Genomic DNA, 15,266 nt, shown 5'->3' on the forward strand with positions numbered 1-15,266 from the left:
TAAATATTTTCAAACATCACATTGCAGTCTTCAAGGAAAAGACGTAAATTATTTTAAAAGACTACTTGAGCAACAAACAAAGCAAGCATTTGCTTTCAAAAGTAGAGTAACATCCGAAAAAGCTCAAATTGCATCTTATGAAGTATCGGAAATGATTGCCGTAAAGATGAAGTCACATACTCTTGCTGAATCTATTATTTTGCTCGCTTGCAGAAAGATGGTGAAAACTATGTTAGAAGATGATGCAGAGAAACAATTAAGTAAAATTTCACTATCAAATGATACTGTTCACAGGCGTATTCTGGAAATGTCTACCGATATTGAGGAAAATGTTTGTCGTAATAAACTTCAGGATGCATACTTTGCGCTACAAGTTAATGAATCAACAGACATAAGTAACAAAGCGCAACTACTGGCTTTTATTCGCTTTATTGAAGGGGATAGAATAGTAAATCAGTATCTTTGTTGCAAGAAATTGCTTACCACTACTAAAGGTGAAGATATTTTCCTAATTTTGAATAGTTATTTTGAGAAATGGAATTTACCCTGTGTTGGAATTTGTACTGATGGAGCGCCATGACTGGTGGGTTCCATTAAAGGTCTTGCATCATTCGTAAAGCAAAAGAATCCCAAGATAATAACAACTCACTGTTTCTTGCAAAGAGAGGCCCTGATGGCAAAAACACTGGGTATTAAATTGAAAGTAGTTTTTGGTCAAGTTGTCGAAATGGTAAATTTCATCAAGACTAGACCAGTAAAAGCTCATATATTTGAACAACTTTGTGAAAACATGGATTCACAACACAGTCGCTTGCTATTGCACAAAGAAGTGAGATGGTTGTCGAGAGGAAAGGCACTCTGTCACGTGCTTGAACTTCGCAAAGAACTATTGGCATTTTTTAAAAAAGAAAATAACAGTAAATTTTGTGGACTTTTGGAATGTGAGTTTTGGACATCAAAATTGGAATATTTGACTGATATGTTTCAACACTTGTATAATCTGAACATGTTCCATGCAAAGTGGAAATGAAAATCTTCTCTCATCTACCGACAGAATCAAAGCATTCCAGAAAAAAATAGTGATTTGGAAAAGAAAAGCAAGTTCAGGCTGTTTGGAAAAGATTCCTTTGCTGAGAAAAGGCTATTCAGATGATTTAATTCCTTTAATAGTAGATCATTTAGCGACTCTGGAAGGTAATCTGAATTATTACTTTCCCTCAATAAACACCAAGCAGTACGACTGGATTCGCAACCCTGTCATTGATATTTCTACTGAGGACGTTGCCTTTTCATTAATAGAAGAGGAAGAGCTGGCCACTATATCTACTGATTAAAGATCAAGCATAAAGAGGTGCCCATCGATCAGTTTTGGATTTCAGTTAAAGAAGAATATCCTTCAATAGCTAACACAGCATTAACATTTTTATTGCAGTTTTCCACATCTTATCTTTGTGAACAAGGATTTTCTGTACTAACATTAAATGTAAAAGCAGATCAAATATCAAATCTATTGATGAATAGTTGAGAGTTTGTTTATCACATATAAGGCCTAACATTCACAAAATTGCTAATTCTCATCAAGCATGGGTTTCTCATCAGGATACTTAATTGCAAAATGTAATATCTAAAAAATAAATGGTTATTTATGAACACATATCTATTATTTTCCTATTACTACTACTCCTACTACAAATGATAATAATAATCATAATTATTATTATTATTATTTTTTTATTATTATTTTTAGTATCATCATTATTATACAGACTATGAACCCCAACCGCTATAGACCCAAGGGCACTAGCAGGAAAAGCAGTCCCAAAGGAAATAAGTGAGGAAAAAGACAATTAAAAGAAAATAAAAATATGCACCATATGAAAAAAACATTTTAAAATATGCTTGAACGCTATGCACAAAAAAAGTGAAATATCGTCTCAGGAAGAAAGTATTACCATACCAGCAACTTAAAGTTTCTGAAACTTCACAATAAATTAAAATTTCATAAGTATTTTGTCCATATTAAAATCAAAGGTGCACCCCAAAGTTTCTGTTAATTTATAGATGCGCCCTGAGGTAAAAAGGTTGAGAAACACTGGTCTAAAGACTTGTGCCACAGGAAAGAAAGGCCCCCCTTTCCAGTGGAACTCCCACAAGGTAATCTCTTTTATCTTGCCCTCAGGAGAGAGTCCTTGACTTCTTGGATGAGGGACACATGATGAGAGGGAGGTCTGGTTGGCTGAAGACTGACCAGTGTTATTTCAGGCGCCACTGAAGCAAACACTGGTGGGGGCACCAAGAATGACAGGTGACCGAGGAGGACCTGCCAAAGCTGAGCTCATTGTTCCTGCTGAGAGAAAAACTAGGCTGTTGCCTCAGTGTACTGAGAAAAAAATCTGACACAGAAATTCTGGTTGGTGTAATGACTATCATCATGCCCAGGTACTTTGTTTACTGGCTTGGCATAAGCTATGACATCTCCCAAATTATCCAAATCCTCCAATCATGAAAAGAAAAAAAAAAAAAAAAAAAAAAAAACTAGATTATAATCTCTGTCCTGAAGTGACTGGGCTTCCAAGTGTGCCACAACCAGCCAAACATTTAGATGGCACAGAAAGTGTATCCCTTCAAGTAGGCTCAAGCATACACCAAGGTGAACAATCACATGAACACCTAAAAGGGTGAATCCAATCCAAAACACAGAGGTCTGAACCAGCATACCATCTCTTTCAAGAGGTGGTTCCTGGAGTCCTGAAAATATGCACCCTCCAGGTATGAGTGTATACTATATGGTAAACTATGAATTTTTATATTGAGACCAGAAACAGGATTACATTCCATTACACCCTATCCTCCACCAAATAAAAAAAATCAACACTGACAAAACAGAGGTCTTAAACACTTGAGGAAGTAGCATTGTTGTTGATCTGGATCCAAAAAAGCCGGTGGCAGTGTTACCGAGGCCATGAGGCCATGATGTGTGAAAGAGCAAAAGGTATAAGTTCCTTTATAATTTGTGTTTAATCCAATTATTGTCTTCTTTATTTATGATTATATTGAAAAGTAAAATACAGGCCCATCACTGCATAAAATGCCTAACAATATGGCATTTTCTGGGGTTAACTTATACTGTGAACAAATTCACTTTACTTTTTTCTTAATGGGAAAAATTTGTTTGGTATTCATCATTTCCAACACTCGTCATTCCTTCTGGAACCAATTAATAATGGGTTCTGAGACACCACTGTAATAATAATTAGAACTGCCTCACCCAAACAAGCTAAATTAAACACATTCATGGTTGTCTCAACTAGACTTATATGAGAAGTTTGTTACCAAAGCTGTATTTGCCTTAGAGCAGATGATCTGTATTCCACCTGAATCAATCTCAGGATTAATCCCCGAGAACCAGCCCGAGAAGAGTCTACTCAAGACTCAGAGGTCTGGAAAAACTAAGCCCTATTAATAATAATAATACCTGAATCAAGTAATATGAGGTCTGTTATTGTGTAAATCTACCACAATATCTTTATTCTGCCTCTATCCATATCTTAATAGCTTTTCTAACATCATTTATCCTGATAAAACAGAATTCTTATCACTGTTGAGTAAGTATACCACAGTGTAAAAGTACTACAAGTATACCACAATGTGAAAGTAAACAGAGAAAGTAAGGAAACTAACCTGGCAGGGTTAATTGTAGCAAATACTGTGTAAGTGTACAGAGTCTTTGTACAGCCTCGGGTGAAGCTGGTGGTTGGCTGACACCTTCATTGGAACTGGTAAATGGCCACTTGATAGTCTTCAGTACATCTTCAAATTCACTGGAAAATAAAGTCGTGAAAGACAAGGAAATCTGTTGAATACTAAAAATACAAAATCTGCATGTTATCCTAGATTTAATATTTTTTAGACTCAAATTCCATCATTTACATAACTGACATATTCTTTAGGGTGTGTGTGACATAACAGGCAAACAACACAGCACTCAATTTACTCTACCACAATGAAGTCACACTGTTGTAAAAAATTATAAAAAGGAATTTCTTAGTCTCTTAAATTGCCTAGCTTCCTTGCTGTTTTTTGTAAGATAAAAACTTGGTAATATAAGTACTGCACTAATAAACACTGCAAATTCTAAGATGTAACAGTAATTTTGCCATGAATGTTTGACAGTCATACTTGTACCAAGTTCAGATAAAAGTGGGCTGAGCTAAGGATCAATGTTTTGCTTTGTGAAATGCTGGATGTTACTGTTACTTGGAGAAAACTTTTATATAGTTTAATGCTAGTATCAGTAGGTCATAATGAAGTCTCAGGACCAAGAAAATTGTACATCAGGAGATTGCAAGAGCATTAGTAGCTCACCATAATCAAGCTGGGAGATGGATTTTACATTTAAAATCTAATAAACTAAAATGTGCACATTCCAGCACTGACTTGTTATAAGGAAGACGACAACATGCAGTAAAAATCATTGCAATGAGACTCAAAATTTCTATACAGTATAACTGAGGAATTAGTGTGCGCCTGTAACTTGGGTACATACTTATAGCAACAAAATTTGTTTCAAAGAATATTTTCTTTCAATTTTTTAAAAATCATACTACAATCAAGACATTTAGAGTGTCTCTGACAAAAATAATTACCAAAGCAAAGTTAAATATTATTACAAAATTTCATTTAAACTTGATCAACATAAAAAACTTCTATCGTAATTTCTTACCTTGTAAATCTTTGAGTGAAAACTTGATTCCAGTGAAGAAGTGTACTGGTAACAAATTTCACAAGATTTAAGCAACGGGAGCTCTGAACTGCTTTGGTTGAATCAAAAAGACGCCTATATCCAAGCAACGCTTGGCCTTCTGCTCCAATGTGCAAAGATGATTCAATTTCTTTACTGAAAAATATAAGATTCAAATGATTTTTCATTGCATATCATGTTTTTGTACTGCAATTCTAACATCTCATTCTATTTAAACATGACAGTTGTAAAAAGCTACATAAAGAATATCAGTCTGAATTACTGAATATCATCAATAACATAGAGAGGCAGGTGTCTATATATACAACAACCTATTGGTAGTACTTTCCATAAGCCATATTGTGTGCCTACACAAACTTTAAACAGGACTGTACACAGAAGAAATCTTCCAATGCCACTTGGCAGAGTCAGCATGTGGGAGCTCCATTGGTTCTCTGGTTACGGACTAGCTAACTGTCTGTGTTGTCTAAACCACCTTCATAGAACAGAGGTTGGAAAGGGAGAAATTGGTTCAACACAAACACATTACTTTACATGCATGCTGTATGCTTGCCGAGTTAAGAGCTGGTAAAGCCATACAAACTTCTGGAAAAATATTTGTTACTTAAAAGTTCAGAGGACTAACAAAGAGTCAAGATATTGACAGAATCTGGTTAGCATGATCATGAGGTGTAATGTTTGGACTTACAAAACATAGACACAAAAGAGGACGATTAGTATGTTACACACCAACCAGAAACTATGGGCCAGCTTAGAAGATCTAGAGATTTACATGTCAGAATGCAAAGGTGGGAGGAAAGAAATGGATAAAAATTCTCTAAAAAATAGGATGGTGACAATGGATACAGATACTAAGAAAACTATCTTCCCATGATTCTGATTACACATATAAGCTCTTCCCCCTAATTTGTTTATCTTGAAAAGGAAAGCTAAGGCTTCACACTTGGGGGGAACTGTCAGTTTCTTTGAAGTAAAACTTGGAATTAGAATCTGAATATAGAACTTAGACCAATGGTCAACCTAGGACCTATGAAGCACAGAATGAAGGACAAGTTGTTCAGTCAGTCTTTTTCAAAACTATGATAACAGACTTAAAGGCCAGAAACATAAGCTGAAATATATCATACAAAAGAATAAAATGCCAATGCACAATGTTTACTCACCTCAACTCCTCGACCCCATGTATATATTGGTTATAAGCTTTTACCCTCTCGAGTTCAATCACTGTACGCACACGAGGTCCAATGTTCTCTAAAATTTTGGTATACTTTTTAGTATGAGCATCAACCTATTAAAAAAGAATAACAAGGGTTAATTTCCTCAACTTACTGGATAAATAAAAATTCTACTCTAAAATCATATCAATGCTGTGAGAAACTCCTTATAAAAAATTTCAATGCAATACCATACAAACGAGAGTTATACAGCCTTATATCTTTAAATATAATACTTTTAGACAGGCAACACAATCCTCTAACCTTATCTAGGCCTAAAGAAAACATAAGACTGCCAAAGACATAACCATTTATAAAAGTTCAGTTGGAGTACAGACAGGATATGTGTTATGCACAAAGTATATAAGGACCATTTCCTTTTGAACTGAAAAGGACCAAGGAAGATTTTCGTCCAACAACTATGAGCATTTATGCAGCAGTTCTGTAGAAAATACAATGTAAGTTTTTTATTTATACAGCCTTAAATCTTTAAATATAATACTTTTAGACCGGCAACCCAATCCTCTAACCTTATCTAAGCCTGAAGAAAAAATGAGACTGCCAAAGACAACCATTTTTATAAGTTCAGTTGGAGTACAGACAGGACAGAATAGAACATTGTAGTATTGTTGTTATGTACAAAGTAAATAAGGACCATTTCCTTTTGAATTGAAAAGGACCAAGCTAGACTTTCTTCAAACAACTAAGGGCATTTATGCAGCAGTTCTCTAGAAAGATACTGTGTAAGTTTCAGCAAAATAGGAAAACTTCAATTTCTGGAAATATCTAAACTGTCCTGCTGCATAATTTTGATTCAGAAACTTATCCATAAGCCACTTAATTTTTTGGCCAAATAGAAGCTAAATAGTATCTCTAAGCAATTCTTGAACTTGAAATTGCTCAATAGTATTTAGAGTAGATAAGAGGGGCAGGCCTATGAGTCTGAATTAAGCCAAATTTAAGGAAACATCCACTGCTCAAGACTGAGGGCCATCAAAGAAGTAGTAATCATTCGGGTGTTCCTGTTCATCTACATGATCGTAAGTCTAAATGAGTGCTCCTTAAATTCCACAGCAACTGCTGAACTTAAGGATGTAAAGGCCCTTGTAGGCAGTGTTCTTCCTAAATCCCTAATTGCCAAAACACTGTCCTTCCACAGAATGAATGATCAAATCAATATGTTGTTTCATTTCACTCAAAGCAGCAAACTTCCCACAAAGACTGTTTCTGACCAGGAATAAACCTGCTAAGCATCTTGATGTTCTCTCCACTGTCCTGACATCTAAAAAATTTTACCAGGTGTAGTGTTAACCATTCTATGTTGCATGAAGGTGTAATGACACTAGTTAACCTTTTTCAGTTGCATGACAAAAGGAAAAGATCAAAACCTGGACTTAGGTTTAAGAACAAAATGGGCAATTCTTGGTTACAGAGTCCCTCCTACAGTCCTGGAGCCAAAGATGGTTCTGAATTACTTACAAGTCGTAACTTTTATGCTGGAACTGTACATTAATTGAGCATGATTAACTGAAAAAATCCCCATTGAGGCCATGTTTCCTAATAAGGAAAAACCCTTACCATATAAGAAGTTTCCTTCAGGCCTAAAATTCTTCAAGAAGTATGTGACTATTCATCTTTGACTGACAAGCATGCATAATTAAGTATCATCCCCACATCACTAGATAAGAATGGGGATATAGAGAATTAAAAATATAATGCATAGAAATTGGACCAGAAGCAGCAACAGGTTTTTGGCCTTTGGAATACTGTTGACAGAGTTGACCAACTAGAATCACTGATTCAGTAGAAGTGTCTTGCTCCTAAAGTCGACCCTATCCACCAACGGGCAACAGTCTGTGACAAAACTTATAGAGGGCTTCACACTAACCCAAACAAAGTGCACAGAACAGCAAAACCTTCTTGTAAAAATCATCTTGAAGGAACTTGCATGACTGAGGATGTATAGGTCAGTGGAATACATTCTGCATGTGTACCACAAGTCTAACTGTTCTTTGGCAAGGCGCTAAAACCATGCTAGAAAAATGATACTGTTATTGTACAATAAAGTTTCATACATACTTACCTGGTAGATATATACTTAGCTATAGACTCCGTCGTCCCCGACAGAAATTCAAATTTCGCGGCACACACTACAGGTAGGTCAGGTGATCTACCGGCCTGCCGCTGGTTGGCAGGAATAGGAACCATTACCGTTCTTGAACCAGATTTTCTCTTCCACCTGTCTCCTGAGGGGAGGCTGGGTGGGCCATTCAATCGTATATATCTGCCAGGTAAGTATGTATGAAACTTTATTGTACAATAACAATATCATTTTCATACATTCAACTTCCCTGTCAGATATATACTACTTAGCTGATTGGCACCTTTGGCGGAGGGTAAGAGACAGCTAGTTACTGATTAGACAGGTAAACAACATCTGTTGTAGGTAATAAAAGTTAATTAATAACACCATGGTTCCTACCTGTTTAGGCGGAAGATTTCATAGCTACTGCTTGGAAGTCTGCTTCGCCTCAAAAGTTTCAGCGAGGGTGTGACCTATGGCTGAGAACTCTTGAAAGGACTGTCAATGGGGTCTTATCCACTTACTCGACAGAATCTGATGGCAATTGTCACTGGGGTCCTATCCACTTACATGACAATATACCTATGCCTATTGGCATACAACGGAGTACAACACTGATCCCGATCACCCGATCCTAACCGTGGATTAGTATTTACGATTGAAAGGAGTTATCCCCAAACACCTTTCAAACAACCTAAAAACTCAACACCAAACTATTTTAAAATCACACTATACAAAAATGATATTGTAATGATACAATTAAGTTTGTTCATACTTACCTGGCAGATATATATAATCAAGTACCCACCCACCTCCCCTCAGGAGACAGTGGAAATAAAAATTATGAATAGAAAATGGGAATGGTTCCTGATACCCGCCTCCCAGCGGCAGGAATGGGTACTAACCACCTGACTCCCACTGCGTGTGTCGTAAGTGTTTAAAATTCTGTCGGATCAGAAAAATACAGCTATATATATATATCTGCCAGGTAAGTATGAACAAACTTAATTGTATCATTACAATATCATTTTGTTCATGAAACTTACCTGTTAGATATATATATAGCTGAATCCCACATTTGGTGGTGGGAGTAGACAGAATAGAAGATTTTTAGGAAACATATATATGCAGATAATTGATGTCTTGGTTCCTTACCTGTTAGTATAGCTGGCTTCGTGGTTACTGCCGCGTAAGTCTGCTTCTGCTACTAGAGTTGCCAGCGAGGTAGAGACCTATATAGCTGGTGCACTCCAGATGATCTGTCAACAGGGGCGAGACCACGACGTGACTAGCCCATTGACCATACAATGAGGGCAACGAAGTAAAACAAAACCACCTGGCTTAGCCTACCAAAGGTATCCCACTTAAACTAAGCTAATAGAAGGGAGATCCGCCCCAGGCGGTCAACCCCACAACCATAAACACAAATTAAAAAACTCACCTAACCATTAAAGGATAGGATGAGTGCTACCTCCTGCCCCCAAAACAGTGTCTGCAGCGACGTATGGTCCGAGCAAGTAGCAATTTTCGTATGTTGCTTTCGCCTCCCGCAGGTAGTGTGAAGCAAACACCGAATTGCTTCGCCAATAAGTGGCGCTCAAAATGTCTTTGAGTGCCATATTCTTGTGAAAAGCCACCGAGGTAGCAATAGCCCTCAACTCGTGGGCTTTCACTTTTAGAAGCCTCATATCACTCTCACTACACTTTTCATGAGCTTCTTTAACCGTACTTCTTAAGAAGAACGCCAGTGCGTTCTTTGACATCGGAAGATCCGGTTTTTTCACCGAGCACCACAAGTTCTCATAAGAGCCTCTGCACGCTTTAGTTCTCTGCAAATATAACTTAAGAGCCCTGACAGGACACAGGACTCTCTCAGGTTCAGGTCCCACTAGCTCCGACAACCCTTTGATCTCAAACGTCCTCGGCCAAGGGTTGGAAGGGTTCTCGTTCTTCGCTAAGAACGTTGGACTTAGGGAACAAACCGCACTATGATCCGTGAACCCAATGTGCTTGCTTATAACCTGGATTTCGCTAACTCTCTTTGCCGTCGCCAGAGCAGTTAGGAAAATGGTCTTCTTTGTCAGATTCCTAAGCGAAGCTGAATGGAGCGGTTCAAACTGACTCGACATCAGGAACTTAAGTACCACGTCCAAATTCCACGATGGTACTCTAGGTTGGAGAGCCTTCGTAGTCTCGAAAGATCTAATGAGATCGTGAAGGTCTCTGTCATTTGCTAAGTCGAGTCCTCTATGTCTGAAGACTACAGAAAGCACGCTTCTTAGCCTTTAATCGTGGGAACAGCTAATTTCGCTTCTTTCCTGAGGTGAAGAAGAAAATCTGCTATCTGGCTCACAGAGGTTGAGGTGGAGGAAATGCCCTTCTTCCTGCACCAACTTCTGAAGACAGCCCACTTCGATTGGTATACTGTGATTGAGGAGGGCCTCCTTGCGGTGGCAATCGCTTTCGCCACAGGTCTTGAAAAACCCCTCGCTCTGGCCAACTTCTTGATAGTCTGAAAGCAGTCAGACTCAGAGCGGGGAGGTTTTTGTGGTACCTCTCAAAGTGGGGCTGTCTGAGTAGATCTTTCCTTAGGGGCAGAGTCCTCAGAAAGTCTACCAGGAAGGACATTACCTCCGTGAACCAGTCGGCTGCTGGCCAAAAGGGTGCGATGAGGGTCATCCTCGCTCCCTCTGAAGCCGCGAATTTCCTCATAACTTCCCCGAGGATCTTGAATGGGGGAAAGGCGTAAATGTCCAGTCCCGACCAATTCCAAAGTAGGGCGTCTACTGCCACTGCTCCCGGGTCCAGAACTGGGGAGCAATACAACGGAAGTCTCTTCGTCTGGGAAGTTGCGAAAACATCCACATGAGGATGTCCCCACAGTTTCCATAACGACTGGCATACCTCTTGATGAAGGGTCCATTCCGTCGGCAGAAGTTGTCTGAATTGATCTGAACCACTTTGTTGGAGACTTCCTCTTGAAAGAACCTTAGCGCAAGGTAAATCGCTGAAAGTTCTTTGAGATTTATGTGCCAGGACACCTGTTCCCCTCTCCAGGTGCCTGACACTTCTCTCCCTCCTAGTGTTGCTCCCCAACCCATGGAAGACGCGTCGGAGAACAACACTAGGTCGGGGTTCCGAAGCTTGAGCGAAAGCCCTTCCGCAAGCTTCTTTGGATCCAATCACCATTTTAGGTGTTCTTTCACGTCTTCCGTCAACAACAAGATCGCTTCCAGATCTTGTTTGCGCGTCCAATTGCTGGACAGGAAGAACTGAAGTGGTCGAAGGTGCAACCTTCCCAGAGAAACAAACTTCTCCAGTGAGGAAATGGTCCCCAGCAGACTCATCCATTCCCTCACCGAGCATGTTTCTTTCCCTAGAAAGGCTGACACTTTGTCCAGGCATTGAAGTTGTCGCCCCTGGAACGGAAAAGCCCGAAAAGCCACTGAGTCCATCTGAATCCCAAGATAGACTAAGGATTGAGAAGGAGTCAGATGCGACTTTTCGAGGTTCACCAGAAGTCCCAGGGACCTCGCTAACGACAAAGTCGTGTGAAGGTCCTCCAGAGAACGGTCTTGCGATGAGGCTCGAATAAGCCAGTCGTCTAGGTAGAGAGAGATCCTTATCTTTGCAAGATCGAGCCACCTCGCAACGTTCTTCATAAGAACGGTGAACACCATCGGCGCTGTGCTTAGACCGAAGCAGAGTGCCCTGAACTGGAATAGCTTCCCTTTCAGGACAAACCGCAGGTATTTCCTTGATCGGGGATGGATGGGGACGTGAAAGTATGCGTCCTGAAGGTCTAGTGAGACCATCCAATCCCCCGGTCTTAAGGCTGCTAGCACAGATTGAGGTGTCTCCATCTTTAACTTCTGCTTGGTAACGAAGCGGTTTAGGCTGCTGACATCCAGAACGGGGTGCCATCCCCCTGACTGCTTCGGCACTAGGAACAGACAGTTGTAAAAACCTGGAAAACTCAGGTCGAAGACCTGTTCCACCGCCTGCTTCTCGATCATTTGATCTAGTAGATCGTGAAGCACTTTCCGTTTCTCTCCCTGATATGAAGGAGACAAATCCTTTGGTGTCGAAGACAGAGGGGGTAACTTCAGGAATGGAATTCTGTACCCCTTTTTCACGATGTCCAGAGACCAAGCGTCGGCACCTCTCTCTTCCCAGGCTCTCGCGAAATGTAGAAGTCTGGCTCCTACCGGTGGCTGAAGGACTTCCATCTCACTTCCTGCTCTTTGAAGGAGCGGGGGTCTTGCCTCTGAAAGAGCCTCTTCCTCGAGGGGCTGGCTTCGAGGAAGATCCAGATCGAAAGGGCTTCGATTTCTTCACAGCAGAGGTCCCAGAAGACGATGTAGCTGTTGGTTTCCTTGATGACTGAGCCAGAAGATCTTGGGTTGCTTTCTCTTGCAGACTGGTGGCTATGTCCTTTACCATAGACTGGGGGAAGAGATGGTCTGAGAAAGGAGCGAAAAGCAGATCCGCCTTTTGCGCTGGCGATACCAATTTAGCGGTAAAATTACAAGAGAGTGCTCTCTTCTTAAGCAGTCACGTGCTGAAATGAGCAGCCAACTTCTCAGAACCATCTCTGACGGCCTTGTCCATGCAAGACAATACACTGGACAGCTCCCCCAGACTAATGGAATCAGGACTTCTGGACCTGGCATCCAAAACTCCTAGGCACCAGTCAAGAAAATTAAAGACCTCTAGAGTCCTGAAGAGGCCTTTAAGGTGAAAATCTAGCTTGCTATGCGTCCAAGAGACTTTCGAAGACGACAGAAAAGATCTTCTGGCGGCATCCACAATACTTCCAAAATCGCCTTGAGCTGAGGCTGGAAGTTTAACTCCGACGTTTTCTCCCGTCTCGTACCACATACCAGCTTTCCCACAAAGTCTTGAAGGCGGTAGAGCGAAAGAAGTCTTGCCTGAAGCTTTCCTCCTTTCCATCCAATCATGGACCTTGCGAAAAGCTTGCTTCATGGGGAGCGACTTCTTCATTTTCACAAAGCCCGAGATCTTAGAAGCTTTGGATGACGAAAACTGAGAGGGAGGAGTTCGCGGAGCTTCAGGCTGAAAAGTGTCTCCAAACACTGATTGGAGAAGACGAGTCAAAACTTTGTAGTCCGTTGATACGGGAGCCAACTGCTGTTCCTCGTCCACTTCGACAAAAGCGTCACTAATATCCTCTTCAAACACTGGAGAAGTCGGAGGAAGTAAAGAAGAATCATGAGCCTTCTCAAACGAGAAAGAGCAGCGAACAGGTAGAGTTCCTGCTTCCACCTGCGCTTGCGGAGGTGGGAAACTGGCATCCGCAGGTGCGCGCCTGGCGTCCGATGCCACTCTTCTGGCGCCGGCTGGAGCGCGCTCGACAGCCACAGGTGCACGCCTGGCGTCCACTGGCGCGCGCTGAGCGTCCACTGGTGCGCGCTGAGCGTCCACTGGCGCGCGCTTAACTTGCACCAAAGCTCGCTCAGCGTCCACTGAAGCGCGCTTGACTTGCACTGAAGCGCGCTCGGCGTCTATTGAAACACGCTTCTATCATCAGGTTTCGTACTAGCGGAAACGACCGCTTCCCAAAAGCGAGAAACAAGTTTCTCACCTCCTCTAGAGAGCCGCTGGGGAGCAGAACAAACTCTAGAGGGAGACTCAAACGGAGAGAGAGACGAGCGAGGAGAAGGAGATGGAGAACGCCTCGACCTCTTAACAGGAAGACTGTCATCCTTCCTACGACGACATGGGAGAGTCTCTCTAGAAGTAATCACATCTTGAAGTTGCTGCTGCAGCGACTGAAGAATCTTGCTTGTAGGTGAAGCCTCCTTTTCTGGGGAGGGGCTGATCCTGTGAGCAGGAGAGTGGCAAGGGGACGCCTTCTTCCTACTCCTAGGAACCGCCACTTCACGCACCTTAGAGCGACTGCGGCGCTCGAAAGAGTCATCTAGTAAAGACTCCACATCCGAAGAATCCTTACGCTTCTTCTGCAGAGGGAAAGCAGCGAACGCACTATCTGATGAAGAGCAAAGTTCCGGAGAACAACTTGGACGTGAAGCGTCCCAAACACGAGCCGTCCTTTTCAGCGGACGTGATGCAGCATGAGAGCTCCACCCCTTGCGCGGGGAGGAGGCCTCTGACGACAAAAAGCACTCCTTGAGGAGACGTGCACGCGCACGCTCCTTGGCAGTCTGGGTAGGTTCATCAGAAGCTGCCGAAGGCACGTCAGACCAGTGGGGGTTCCTCGTAACCCTCCTTCGGCTGTCGACATGCTCTCTCCCCGTAACCTGGGAGTCAAGCAGAGGTCTCGGCCTAGAGGCAGAATGAGGCCGATCTGACGCACCCTCCACTACACAAGGGGCACTTTCACTGCACTTTATCATTTCACTTTTGCTCTCCAGAGCCAGCACTTTCAATTCAAAGTTCAAAGTTACGAATCGACTCAAGAATTAAAGATAAAGTATTACTTTCTACACACACTGCTTCAGGGCCCAAAGGCAACACTACAGGAGTAGGAGCATTAACTACAGAAGAAGGGTTAGCAGGAGAATCATTAAAATCTTGCCTACCCGAAACACTCCTGGAGGAAGACCTCCTTAACCTATCCCGCTCAAGTTTCTTAAGATAGGTTACATACGCCTTCCACTCAGAATCTGTTAAGCTTTCACACTCCTTACAACAGCTTTCAAACGCACATTCATGCCTCCTGCAAACCTTACATACAGTATGTGGGTCTACTGAAGCTTTCAGACTTAGAGCAAAATCTAGCGCTAGCTGAACTAGACCCTGACATCTTATCAAAGAAAAAATCAATACCAAAATCAAATCAATCCACAGTCAACGTGTGCCAAGCCACCGATCCAATTCATATACCAAAAAAAAAACCAAAAGGGATACTCAAGTAGCCAATAAGTTTCCAAAATCTAGACGGAGGTGCTGCAAACGGATGTTTACAACACTGGCGACAGAAAAATTATACGTAAATAGAAAATGGGAATGGTTCCTGATACCCGCCTCCCAGCGGCGGGAATGGGTACTAACCACCTGACTCCCACTGCGTGTGTCGTAAGTGTTTAAAATTCTGTCGGATCAGAAAAATACAGCTATATATATCTCTGCCAGGTAAGTTTCATGAACAAATATAAGGATAAAAAACAAATTTAAGGATCAGTCTTATCTCCTTTACCCAGCACTGTATCCGCTGATACACACG

At 41.5% G+C, this 15,266-nt stretch overlaps 1 protein-coding gene across 1 annotated transcript in view; it reads right to left on the reverse strand.

The window, feature by feature from the left end:
* Window positions 1-15,266, reverse strand: part of LOC135201026 (RAD50-interacting protein 1-like) — a 153,155-nt gene that overhangs the window by 123,318 nt on the left and 14,571 nt on the right. Inside the window, exons 3-5 of the mRNA XM_064229871.1 lie at window positions 5,926-6,050; window positions 4,724-4,897; window positions 3,682-3,821 (exon numbers count right to left, since the gene is read on the reverse strand). Of these exons, the coding sequence (XP_064085941.1) occupies window positions 3,682-3,821; window positions 4,724-4,897; window positions 5,926-6,050 (439 nt within the window). The remainder of the gene's footprint in view (window positions 1-3,681; window positions 3,822-4,723; window positions 4,898-5,925; window positions 6,051-15,266) is intronic.

The sequence above is a fragment of the Macrobrachium nipponense genome, chromosome 27 (assembly GCF_015104395.2).
Source record: "Macrobrachium nipponense isolate FS-2020 chromosome 27, ASM1510439v2, whole genome shotgun sequence".
In the NCBI taxonomy this organism is placed as follows: Eukaryota; Metazoa; Arthropoda; class Malacostraca; order Decapoda; family Palaemonidae; genus Macrobrachium; species Macrobrachium nipponense.